The sequence below is a fragment of the Quercus lobata genome, chromosome 10 (assembly GCF_001633185.2).
Source record: "Quercus lobata isolate SW786 chromosome 10, ValleyOak3.0 Primary Assembly, whole genome shotgun sequence".
Taxonomy (NCBI): Eukaryota; Viridiplantae; Streptophyta; class Magnoliopsida; order Fagales; family Fagaceae; genus Quercus; species Quercus lobata.
The window spans coordinates 17,867,241-17,881,079 of NC_044913.1; the positions used below are offsets into that span (position 1 = coordinate 17,867,241).

General features: G+C 34.3%; 1 protein-coding gene across 3 annotated transcripts; it reads left to right on the top strand.

Moving 5' to 3' along the window:
• The first annotated feature begins 1,371 nt into the window (after positions 1 to 1,371).
• Positions 1,372 to 8,842, top strand: LOC115963828 (pentatricopeptide repeat-containing protein At5g61370, mitochondrial). 3 transcript variants are annotated; one of them, XM_031083013.1, is made up of 5 exons: positions 1,372 to 1,599; positions 1,915 to 3,826; positions 3,985 to 4,232; positions 6,094 to 6,560; positions 7,475 to 8,842. In XM_031083013.1, exon 2 carries the CDS (start codon positions 2,002 to 2,004, stop codon positions 3,490 to 3,492), a length of 1,491 nt encoding a protein of 496 aa, XP_030938873.1. In that variant the 5' UTR covers positions 1,372 to 1,599; positions 1,915 to 2,001; the 3' UTR covers positions 3,493 to 3,826; positions 3,985 to 4,232; positions 6,094 to 6,560; positions 7,475 to 8,842. The 3 variants fall into 3 exon arrangements, with proteins under 3 accessions (XP_030938873.1, XP_030938872.1, XP_030938874.1); XM_031083012.1 differs by having other exon boundaries at positions 1,927 to 3,826; XM_031083014.1 differs by having other exon boundaries at positions 1,996 to 3,826.
• Positions 8,843 to 13,839: the final 4,997 nt, after the last annotated feature.

Below are 13,839 nucleotides of genomic sequence, written 5' to 3' on the forward strand. Positions count from 1 at the left end.
GTGCCAACAGCCAGCGGCCAAAATCTAGTGTCATGATAGTAGCATTCCTGGTGAAGCCTCCCAAACCGGATCCACTTAATCACAATGTATTAGGATAAAGTTTATTTATAATGAAATTTTTTAAATGTATTTGTTCTTCAATTTCATTTATAGTCGTTTGACCTAAGGATGGAGTCAGAAAAGTCGTTAACTATAAAAGCCTGGGAATTTCGATCAGGCAAATCGATGATTGGCCGAGCGAAATCAAACAAATTCAAAAAGCTATTGGAGTCTAGAAAGTTTTGCATGACATTCGCACGACTCTCAGTCAAGTGGACATGTTAAGGAAGGCAACCGACCTTGCTTTCACAATTTATTTGTAGCCAATCATCCCATGAATGTAATCTACACCATATTAGGAAAAAAATTAAACTCCCAATGTTCAAAAATGAAAGATGATACAAGAATTTGAATAGAAAACGTTGCCAAAGCCATCAAGTCTTTCACCCTCTCCAATTGACATATTCTTGAGAGGAGATTACTCTACAAAACACAAGATCTCCACCTATGTTATTGGAGTGTTGATTTGAAGCCATAAAGACAAGAAAAATCTTTAACTGTGAAGACACAAGGCTGGAGCTTGCAGTTTAGAGCAAAAGCGGGGAGCTTGGGTACATAATCCTTGACATGAGCGTGAAGTCTTGTAAGTGAGCCCGTATCACCGACAATCTTTGTATTGGATTTGATGAGTTGGGCTTGACCTCGAAGTGCGTGTTTTTCTTGATTGAGTTCACTTTGTGAACTGTTCTTTGTTGGTGGATGAGTGAGTTGTTCGTGTAATTGTTATTAATTTATTTGCTTTATCCGTATTGAACTTGAAATTGGTTTATTAATTACTTGGACATATTAATTGCAAAATTTATAAAATTGGGAGTAAGCCGACTTTAGGGGTATAAACAACATTTTTCAATTGGTATCAAAGCATAGGTTCACCTTGCTTGGATTTATTTACCTTGTGTGATCCTTTGACTGTTCCCCCATATTTTGATTGCAGCAATTATGCTTATGGAAAGTTTGCATGTGTACATTTTTGAAATCTATTGATAATAAAGTTTAGTTATGTGTAGGTTTCAGTTAACTCAACTGGTAAAATGTTTGATAATTGAATAAAAGATCTAGAGTTTAATTTCTGCCTACACAAAAAACTAATTGGTGTCTTTAAAACATCACTATAGGACTTAAAAATGTCACTATAAGAATTCAAGTTTCTAAAACTCGAGATCTTTGTGGATTTTCGCCCAACTCAACACCACAAAATAAGTACAAAGCGAGTTTTTGATAGTCAATTTTTAATGTGGTAGTCGAGTTTCTAAAACTCAAGATACTACTTTCTATTATTCTCACGAATGTTGCCTAACTAACTACACACAACCCCTTTACACAGCTATTCTGCACATTCCCTCGAACGGTGAATAATTTTTCTGCTTCAGACTAAAATACTGGACATCATCCTTTCTCCCTCTCTATTCTCCATTCCCCTTACCCAATTCCTTCCCCCACATCCTTTACAGCTGCTAGTGCTTGCATAAGTGCCCATCCCCACACACTATAATATCAGAGGTGACCCAATCTCTCTCTCGATTCTATCAAACTATATTTGTATTTGCTTTGACATGTGTTAGAATGCTTGGAAGCTTACTTTTGTTTTGTGGTATTCATTTTCCATTACAAATTCATAACTTCATTCACTGTCAAACTTACCTTTACAGTTTATAACCATTGTTTATCTATTTATAGTTCTCACGTTAGATTTACTAGAAGATATATATATATATATATATATTTTGGGTGATGATAAACAAGTTCCTCGTTTGTGTTTTTAGTATTCTTGGTCAGTCAGATATTGAAGAAACTATTTTTTTTTTTTTAATATAGCTCTCTCTTCAGGTTCATTTTCTCATACATGCTCGCCCATGTGATACGTGCTCATTACGTGTTTGGTAAATTTCCTTATAGAAGACGATGCATTTCATTCTGAAATCTTTGAAATGGCAAAGCTTTTTGCTGCAAAATATCAAGACCCAGAAACACAGACATGTTTTTTTGTCTCTCTACTGCACAATGCTGCCAAACCTGGCACTGCCCGAGCTGCAGGAGCTGTGTAGTGTTGTTTCAAGCACAGTTGATGGTTTGGATGAATTAGAGTTGGGGTTAAATAAATTTACAGGTTCTTTAACATCGTCACTTGTGACCCAGATAATAGATTCTTGCAAGCAGGAAGCACCCACTAGAAGATTGCTGAGATTCTTTTTGTGGTCTCATAAGAATTTGAAGTGTGGTTTGGAAGACAAGGATTACAATTATGCCATTCGGGTGTTTGCAGAGAAGAAAGATCACACAGCAATGGATATATTGATTTCGGATCTTGGGAAGGAGGGTCGGGTAATGGACACTCATACTTTCAGTGTTGTAGCTGACATTTTGGTTAAACTAGGGAGAGAAGATGAGGCATTGGGTATTTTCAAGAACTTGGACAAGTACAAGTGCCCCCAAGATGGAGTTACCGTTACTGCAATTGTTAGCTCTTTATGTGCAAAAGGGCATGCTAGGAGAGCGGAGGGGGTTGTGTGGCATCACAAGGATAAGATTTCTGGAATAGAGCCTTGCATTTACAAGAGACTTCTTTATGGTTGGTCTGAGCAGGAGAACGTGAAGGAAGCACGAAGGATTATCAAAGAGATGAAGTTGGCTGGGTTTATGCCAGATTTATTTTGCTATAACACATTCCTTAGATGCCTTTGTGAGAGGAATCTTAAACGTAATCCTTCCGGTCTCGTTCCTGAGGCCTTGAATGTGATGATGGAAATGAGGTCTTATAAGATTTCCCCAACCTCAGTTAGTTATAATATTTTGCTTTCTTGTCTTGGAAGGACAAGAAGAGTGAAGGAGTCTTGTCGAATTCTTGAGATAATGAAGAATTCAGGTTGTTCTCCGGATTGGACTACCTATTATCTTGTTGCAAGGGTATTGTATTTGACTGGGAGACATGGCAAAGGTAATCAGATAGTGGATGAGATGATTGGGACAGGGTTGATACCAGATCGTAAGTTTTACTATGATTTGATTGGTATTCTATGTGGAGTTGAGAGGATAAATCATGCTCTTGAGCTCTTTGAGCGAATGAAGAGGAGTTCATTGGGTGGTTATGGGCCAGTTTATGATGTGCTCATACCAAAAGTTTGTAGTGGAGGGGACTTTGAGAAGGGGAGAGAGCTTTGGAATGAAGCCATGAGATTGGGTGTTACTCTTCGTTGCTCAAGTGATGTGTTAGATGCTTCAATCACTGAGGTTTTTAAGCCAACAAGGAAATTGGAAACAACCAACCTTGCGGACTGCTCCACAGCCAAGAACCGGGAACAAGTGGCAAATAATATTGAAAAAGCAAAGAAGAAAAAGAATTATATGAATAAAAAGAATGATAAGAAGAAAAAGAAGACTTCCACTTCAATTTGATTAGTTTATATCTCCTTCTACAAAGCTGTCATGACTCATGAGGCATTCTTTTTCTGTGAGCACATTTATAGATATGTTTGTTGGCAATCAACTAATGTAATGTTCTGGCTGAATCATAATTTAGAGATTGTTCTCCCCTGGTTGTATAATTTGATGTGTCAAAAATTGTATTGTGTTTGTGTTATTGTAGTCTATGACTTCCCTTGAACTGCCTTAGTTACCATGGTCATTTATCTTGCAGAGTCATGCCTATTGATCCTTGCCTTGTAGGAGAATGTGACATGTTTTGGGGAATGATGGACAACTTATGTTCAGCTTGGCCATCAGAAAATTGGTGTGCATCATCTGGCTAATATATTTAAATATTATAAAAATTGTTGCATAAAAAATTTGTTTCTTAATTGAATTAACTTTAGCAAATAAATCTTGTACTTTTTCTTTTATTTATTTATTTTTTTGATAATAGTCTTCTTCCTTTTTTAACATATGCAGTTCAAATGCCACATTGGCGTTGAAGATTTCATTGACCTCTATCTCTAAGAGGGTTAGAGGGGTCTCTGTAGTTTTCTATTTACATCATTTTGGATGTAAGGAAAAGAAAGATGAGAAAGCAAAAGCAGGTGAGGAAGAGCTAATTCCTTTGTTTGGTGTTTGAATGAAAATGGAAGAGGTAATTTTCCATTTTGGCCCTCAATTTCACGAAAGTCCTATTTGGAGGGAGCCCAAAGGAAAAGAAGCTGGTAATTATCATCAAATGCTTTTTATATTGAGAAATTACTATTACCTTTACGTTAATTGTTTATTACCACACTTTTTCTCTCTTTCCTCTAAGATTCTGGCTCTCATTCTCATATCTACATTCTTACTGTTTTAAGGGCATAAAGTTAAAAAATATATATATATATATATATATTTTCCTTTTTGTTTTTAGCAAATCAAACAAAGGCAAGATATATATTATTTTCTTTTCCTTTTTTTCCCCTCCCTTCATCACTCTTTTCCTCTCTTTTTCCTCCTCAAGTGCAAGCAAACACAGCATTAGTTGAGTTAGTTAAGTGGTTTATTGTTTCACTCATAGCCTTAGCCACCTTAGATGAAATTTCTTGGCATCAGAATTCACTAGCATTATGGCTAATAGATGGGAATTGCAACACACGTTTCTTCATAGATTGACTGATTATCACAAACGTATCATTCTTCAATCATTCGAGAGGCCTGGAGATGGATGATATAATTTATGAGGATGAATCTGCAGTTCATGAGCAAGTGGTGCAATTTTATAAGAAACTATATTGGGGACCTAATGCGGATGGGTTAGAGTTTGCTAGCATTGATGAGAATGAGAGGCAATTCCTTGAGGGGAAATTTGCAAAGGAGGAGGTCATATAGGTGTTGAAGGAGATGAAGGGTTACAAAGATCCAGGTCTGGATGGGTTTACTAGGGCATTTTTTCAAAAAGTGTTGGGGGGTGGTTGAAGCAAATGTTATGGCTTTTTTTTTTTTTTTTTTTTTTTTGCAGATTTTCATAGGCATTGTGAATTTGAAAATCTCTCAATGCCTTCTTCCTTGCATTGATTCCCCAAAAAGAATAATGCCAATAATTTTAGGAAATTTTGGCCCATTAGCTTTGTGAGAAGTGTGTATAAGTTTGTAGCAAAGGTGTTGGCTAATAGAATGCAATTCATATTAACTCATCTTTTGGTCACATAATGCTTTTGTTGGAGGCAGAAAGACATTGGATTCGGTTCTTATTGCTAGTGAGTGTCTGGATAGTAGAGTAAAGAGTTGTCTCCTAGGATTGATTTGTAGCTAGATATTGAGAAAGCCTGCAATCATATGAATTTGGACTCATTGATTTATCTATTAGATGGGATAGGATTTGCGGAGAGGTGGAGGTGGTGGATGCTTTGCTTGTGTTTGTAGTGTCTGCTTCTCAGTTCTGGTCAATGGTTCCCATGCTGGCTTTTTGTAGCAATTCTCGGTTGTTAAGGCAAGTGGATTCTTTACCACCACTTCTATTTACTTTGGCTGTAAAGGTGCTGAGTCAGATGCTAAAGGAAACTGGGGGAGAGGTTTTATCGGTGGTTTTTGAGCAGGGCTTAATGTGTCTGATGGTTTGAGTATCTCACAGTGACCCACAAATTTGGCCCCACTATGTCAGGGTTTGATATGCCTGTGAGAATTAGCCAATCTATGAAAGAAAGGTGCTTTGCTATCCCCTCTTTTAATTATAAAGCTTTTGAATTCTGACGCCAAGAAATTTTCTCTAGGGTGACTGACACTAGGTTTGGTTCCTCTTTGTTGATAATTAAAAATGATTTGATATTTGGGGGAGGGGGGATTTGAATCATGGATGTTTCTATTGTAAACATTGGGAAATGCCATAAACACTGTTTGATTCCTAGATTTGGTTACTTAATGCTAGTGTCTGATACTCTTAATATGATTCTCTAGCTCTCTTGAAGATGTGGTTGATAATGGCAATGACAGTGGTTATTGTTATTATTATTTATTTATTTATACTAAAACCCCCTGCTAAAAGACTCGGTGGAATTTAACCCTGCATTCTTGCAAATGATATTCTGATGTGGGGATGTGCAGTGGCTGACAGCAGTGGAGCTGGGACTTCTGAAGGGCCGCCATCCTCTCCTAAAAGATGTGGACTTTACCATCAACCCTTCAAAAGGCTTAGCTCTTGTGGAAAGCAGATCATCTGATAAGAATGATGAGGTTGATAAGCTCTCGGATCTTACTCAGCCGAATGCTTTGAATGGATACTCTGTGGATCCTATAAAGGGTATGCTTGAAGATAGTGACACTGTTGCTAGTTTTTGCTTAAGTTCCAGACGAGATTCCCAAGAAAATTTGGAGGCTGAAGATGCAGGCCTGCAAGAAATGGAAAATGGTGCTTTGCAGCAGATTAGCTCTGTCGATTCAGAATTGGTCAAAGAGGAGGAAGTCAGCTCAGTAGATGGTGAAAGAGGTCGAGGGCTACAGACAGCACAAGTGGTTATGAATATGCTTGATATAACCATGCCTGGTACTCTAACAGAAGAAAAAAACAGAAGGTAAGGCTTAAAATTCTCATTTCTATGATATTTTTGCCATGATGTCACTTCTACAATCATATTAATGTTTAATATTGTTATTAATCGCCTCTTTTGACTCTTCCTTTTTATAATTCCTGTGTCTAGGTTTGCGCTCCTTTTTATTGCACTTTTTTTAATGAAATTACTTATTAAAAAAAAAAAATATCGCCATTAATAATTTCTGTGTGTTCTATGCACCTGCAGTGAACATAGAAATTTTGTAATTTGGCAAAATTGAGGTTGATTTTCGATAATTTGTATTATGTGCATGTGAGTCAAAGTTAGTTGAAATGTATGATTTTCGTATGTCATTTTATGTTGGTCATATATGTGGATTTATAACTTGTGTTAACTAATTATTAATCTATGCTGTAATCTGGATTAACAAGATTTTGATTGTGTTTTACATTGTTGTTGTCAATGGTTTTTATTTTTCCTTTTAAGATAATTGCTTGCTGCAAATGTTAAGTAGTATTCTTTCCATTTTCATGTTTTCCGGGGATTTGATTCATGTTAATGCTTAAAAGTAGAATGTAAGACCTTTTGCAGCTAGAGAGGAATATCTGATTTCTTTTGATATTTGACTTTTCATCTGGCCTGTGATGATTAGACTCACATTATCTATCTTGGGAGGGAGAATGAGAACCTTTTTAGGAGTCACATCAATTAAAATTATGTAGAAAATTAATTGTTTTCTGAGACATTTCTACCTGCTACTTGATATTATGCTTTTTTTTTTTTTTTAATAAAAAAAGGTGGAGGATTTCTACTGGCTCCTTGGTGACTGGTGGTACTTGATGGGGAATGCTAATTTCTAACATGTATTTACTGTCACTTCATTGCTTACCATAATTGTGTATATTTATTGACATTTATTTTATAATAATGTCCAGGTCTTGACTGCTGTGGATCAAAGAGAGACACTTGTGAAAGCTTGACAAGATGCTGTGCCAGAAGATGTTCGTGAAAAGCTTACAACCGCTGTAACTGGAATTTTGCATACCCAAAGCACAAACTTAAATTTTAATGGACTTCTTGATATTGCTCGGATCTGATGTTTCAACAGGATTGAAGGCCTAGATCCAAGAAAAAGCTGGAATATCAGGTAGAGAAGGTTTAAACACTGACCATCTTTCTTCAGACCAGATAAAAAGGGCTGATGACCTCACAGATTGCTTAAATGACGCTCAACCTGGCATAGACAAACCTACTGGGGATCTAGAATCAGATCCATCTCAATCGACAAGGGGTGATGGAGTTGATATATCTGGTTCAGTCAAGGACACCAGTGAGTCAGGAAATAATGGTGAATATGATGAGTTCTCTAAAGAAAAATCTTCTCCATATCTTGACAATGGTGAGCTTGGATCAGAAACAGATGTCAAGCCAACAATTGATGAGAAAAAAGGCCAGGATGGTGGAATAGCTCAAATAGAGGAAAAAGAGTAGAATAATAACTAGGAAACTGGAGATTCTTGAACTGACCAAGGCAGGGTGGCATCATCCGGTATAACAGAGGAAGTACCTCCTGGCACCTCCTCTGATGCTGATGCGATGGGAAATGAAGGTAACGATAATCTGAAGAGAGATAATGAAATTATGCAGCCTGTTCAGGATCAAACTAATTCTATTATGTATGATCCTAGTCCCCCCACCTTCAGTGTATCCCAAGCATTGGATGCTTTAACAGGGGTGGATGATTCCACCCAAGTGGCTATGAACAGTGTTTTTGGTGTACTAGAAAATATGATAGCTCAAGTGGAGGGGGGTTCAGATGATGAAAATGGAGACAAGGACAGGAAAGGCATTAAGGAGAAGAAAATTGATTCTGGTTCTGACCAACATAGCATCATTGATGACCACAAATTTGACGAGGAAGAAGAAAACAAAAATACACAAAGCATTCGGTCTGATAATTTAGATGATCCTTTTGTATATAATCACCATGAGATTAGCATTCATTCACAGCAAGATACAAGAACTGGAAGGGTAGAGGAGGAAACCACACAAAACCTCAATTCCTCTAATGGGAAAAGTATGGATAGGTCTCAGGGTAGTAAGACTAACATCCGTGTTGCTCAGTACAAAAATGAAAAGAAGGATCAATTAGTTGGTAGCAAACTTCTTGCTGATAATCCAGATAAGCTTAGACATGTAAATAGTATTCCACTGCACGTAACTGCAAATCCATATGGGACCTCTTTATACACTGAATATTTACGTATAGTAGTAATTATACATATGGTAGTGTAACTTGTCTTGTCTCTTGCTCTTGTTATATGATTGAAAGCTTGATTCAGCTGTGCCTTCCCAACATGGCCATGCAAAATTGACTCTTTCTGATTATATCTTTTCGTCTGTGCTTTTCCACCACTGTGGTAGTTTGTTGATCTGTTTTAGGTAATAAAGTTTGCTCTTTTTCAAAAGAAGATAGGGCTAGCCTGCTAGGTGGAGAAGGTGGTGAGACGTAATCATGTGCCCAATTCAATGATTTAGTTGGGCTCTGTTAAATGTATTGAAATAGAATGGAATAATGGGTCGTTATTTAGAGAACTTAGGAAGGACATTTATCTCATGTGATAGTGATGTATGTATTGTGGTCATAGATCTGAGATTGGGATACAATGTTAAAAGTACTTATAACTATCATAGTTACTTTTCCCTCTTCCTGAAGCACATGTTCCTTCCCATAGATGCATCCACATTAGCCATGGCCTGCACTTTGTCATGTTTTGCAAACCTGAATGTCTGCTCTTGTGACACTAGTGTAAATGGATAATCTATAAATTGAAACGAGTGCCCTCATTGTTTAAAATTAAAAGATTTGTTGAGTCTTAGTGCCTAAACTAGACTAGAATTATATTATTTGACAAAGGTATTTTAACAAATGTTGCTTATTTTTTCCTTCACTTATGAATAGCTACTTAAGTACTTAACAACTAAATCAACTTTTACAACCTATTTCTAAAGCTGAACTGTGTATATGTTTGATATTACACATATCACATGATTTCTTGAAGATGCGAAAGGCTGAACTTCTTTATTTCTATTAGATGCTCCATAAATTTCATGATTCTTGATTTCATTGGAATTTTTTTGTGGCTGTTTTGTTTCTTTAGTCCACGTCACTTCTTGGTGAACTAGTGTTTTTATTTTTTATTTTTTTTATTTAAAATCTTAGCATCCCAACTATATAAAGATATTAGAACACAGGAAAAATTCAGGACTTAAATAAATAAATAAAGATGAAAATCTTGATGTATAATAATAAATATAACATGAAATTATTCTAATGTCGTATATTTTAACATAATTATATAATACTATTAAAGTTTAGTAATAAAAGTTGAAGTAACTTTGTAAAGTATAATAAGTAGTCAAACTTTAATACGACTTTATGTTTTTAAATATAAAAACTTTCATGTATTTTTCAGAATAATAAGAAGCAAACATATGTGCTAAGTAATAGTTTGGAGAGATTGGGACACAATCGAACCTCTAATTTTGTATTGTATGATAGTTCGTCAATGGACTTGTTAGACTTTTATATTTTTCAATTTGAATACTGTGTTTGTAACAGGATTTATCCTAAAACTCGTTTGGTTCTTTAGTTTTATTGAGTTTTCTTTTTACCCAATATATATGTTGCATATTTAATATTTTACAAAGTATGTTTCACAGGTCACATGTATATATATATATATATATATATATATATATATATATATGGCATTTGCATGCACACTAGTAGAGAATAGAGATTGCAATTAAGGAAATAGCCGGATCATAGATACCCTCATTGTCGTCTTCCCATCCCACTCATTGGGAATAAAACCCTTACTTTAAAAACATGGATGTTACTACGTGAGCGTGGCTTCCTCTTGATGAAGTCATGAAACACACGTTTGACCTTTAAGCACCATATAAACCACAAACTCCAAGCCAAAATTGCCGTTGTTCTCTCTTCCTCTCCTACTTTAAATTATATCAATTGTTGACCTCAATTACATTATAGAAAAAATTTATAGCTCATTGAGTGTACCTACCATGTTTAGTAATAATATAAGATAATCTAGGATGTACAAACATTTTATTTGAAGTGTCGTATCTATATCGTAGTTGTGTCATAACAGTATCCTATCAATCGTATTAGATTATAGTTTTCAAAAATTGCTCGTATTGCTGTATCTGTACTTGTATTAAGTCTGTGCATCTTAGTAAATAATGCTTCAGTTTAAAGATTCAAAATTTGAGTTTAAGAGAGCAAGGGGGTTTTGTTTTGTCTAGTGGTTCTTGTAAACAGGTGCTTCACTTGTCTTCGCCTGTTGCCGTTTACAAGAGAATCAAGTCGGCTCTCTACTATATTCTCTCTCACCCACTTAGCCTCCAAGTCATTCTCACATATATTTAATTAGCTCTAATAATCAATAACTATCCCACTAAATGCTTAAATTCCATTCAAAGACCATAAGATAAAACAACCACATAAATTACATGCCGAAACAAAACCCATGTATGCAATGCACATATGGAGTAAGAAAGTGAATCTGAAAAGAAAGAGTGAAATAGCATCCTAAACAATGAGTGGGCAAATCGGCCAGGATATGTTAGGAAATGGGGTTAAAACAAGAACAACAATACCATAAAATCATAGGCTGACTTGACTTGCTGTTTTTATAAGAATTAATATTTGTCTCCTCTCCTAGGGTTTGTCAATGGACTCCTATTTTTTGCTGTTGATAAATTTGTCAACGGACTCGTATATCCTAACAAATTGACTCAAGATTTAATAGAGCTTAAATTCTACAAGTAAAATTTTTGGAAAATTCTTTGACTTTCTTGTATATGTGTTACAATAAATAAATGAATATGTAACATACCCATGACAATGAAAAAACACCATTGCAAAGTTACCATTGAAGAGATTTTTTATTTTTTATTTTTTTTAAATCTGAGATAGAATTTTATTTTAAAATAATTTAAGTATATATATGTTCGAAACTTTTTCATTGAGACTTGAATCTTGACTCTTACCCTTCACATCCCACAAATACTTATATTTGTGAATTGCGTTAAGAGTGCATGGTGGTTTTGAATAGAGTTACTACCTTCAAAATACTATTAGAATCGTTACTAATGTCTGACCGTTTTTATCAAAAAAGAATCGTTACTAATGATTAGAAACAGTCAACTACCACTTAAAAGTATACTTTTATGCACAATTCTACAAAAATTTTAAGCCTCTGATGTTTTCACTTGACGCATCAATTGAGTGAATTGGCTTTTGCTCAATTAAACCATTGAACAAACTTAAATTACTCTTAGATAGAAAGTTCGCTTGACCTTGCATGACATTTCTCTCAAGACTGATCATCAAATTGTAACTTTGCTCGACTTTGCGTGATACATTGCTCGAGAAAACTCTAGACAAAAAGTTCATTCAGCTCTCATTTGAGCGTAATTTTAAACATTTGTCTCATTCATTCTTCCATTTTCAAAATGGCATTAAAACACACACCTAGACACCCACCCACACATATATAACAGGGTGTGAGCTAACTTTAAAAATTACATATTATGTCTTTAATTGATAAGTTTATGAAATTGTATATGAAATTGTGGTGAGTTTAATTATTATTATTAATTCAATTTTGTTAAACTTCAAAAATCCTTTTTGAATAATGACCGTATGAGATTTTTGTGTGTTTTTAATAGATATGTTCATGGTTTAAATTCCTCATCTCTTATTTAAAATACAAAAACCTCTTCTTCTTCTTTTTCCTAAGAATGGTCAATGAAATTTGCTATTGTCATGAAAAGCATGTACTCCCCAATCCCCACACCACGTATACTGTGTGTAGCCCCGTGCACAATTATGCATTTTTTTAGAAGAGATTCAAATCATACATAGTATTCGCTTATATTTTTTAAAAACCATACATTTCTAAAATGTGTAAAGGTTTCTCATATATATATAATTTAGAATTTAATTATATTTAGACTCTTTGGTTTTTTTCATCCAATAATTCACTTACTATAAAAATTAAAAAAATAAATAAATGGATACGTGACGAAAAATTGGATTCTAATTAAAATCCAATTTAGAATCTAATTGGATTTGGACTTTTCGATTTTCACACTCAATAATTCACTTGACATAAAATTAAAAATTAAATAGGACACGTGGCGCAAAATTGAGAATCTAATTAAAATCTGATTGGATTTTCTTTGAGTTTTGTCTATTAATATACATATAAATAACTTGAATTTTACATGTGTGAATTGTAAATTTAGTTTTTTCTTTTAAATTTCATTTATTTAGGAAGAAAGAAAAAAGAAACAGAGTAGACAACTAAGAAGTGAGTAGAAAATAGTATCGCGATAAATAACTTAAATTTTACATGTGTGAATTGTAAATTTAGTTTTTTCTTTTAAATTTCATTTATTTAGGAAGAAAGAAAAAAGAAACAGAGTAGACAACGAAGAAGTGAGTAGAAAATAGTATCGCATGTTTATCGGGAAATTAATAGATGTGTTGACAACTAAAGCCAAGATGAGAGCCGTACAAATAACTGATTCCTGTATTTTGAATGACTCACCGTTTGTAATGAAAAGTTTGCTGGCTTTTGATAAAGTTGAGATTTTTTTAGATACATTATGATCTTATTAAAAAAATAATAATAATAAATAAATAAATAAATAAAAGGTAAGCAAAGCAAGCAGCTGAAGAAGCGTGTATGCACGCGCAAAAAAGGAGCGTGGATGTAGATGTAAAAAAAACTAGCTCGAGAGAAAAGAAAAGACAGTAAAAAAAAAAAGTAAACTCTTAAAATAAAATTGCAAAAGAACAGAACAGAACTGAGCTGGCCACACCCCAAAAGTCAAAATCCTATCACAAAATTAACAATCATTTCATTTCATTATACTATTAATTATTACACCAACTAAGAATTGAATTAAATATCTGAGTAATGCTTGGGATACATGACTCACCATTACATCTTTATCAAATACAATTCATCATATGGAGAATTGTGACCCAAAATTATGGAAGATTATGTGATCTTTATCATTCCTCAAATCTCTTTCTAATTTCTCACAGCATCAACAACCAACTCTCCCTCTCAATCTCACTCCTACAATCTTTCCCATAATTCTTTTTATTTTATTATATATATATATATATAAAAAAGAGTCTATATATATATATATATATATATAAAATGTAATTGTAATGTAATTCCAAAAATCTGTGAGC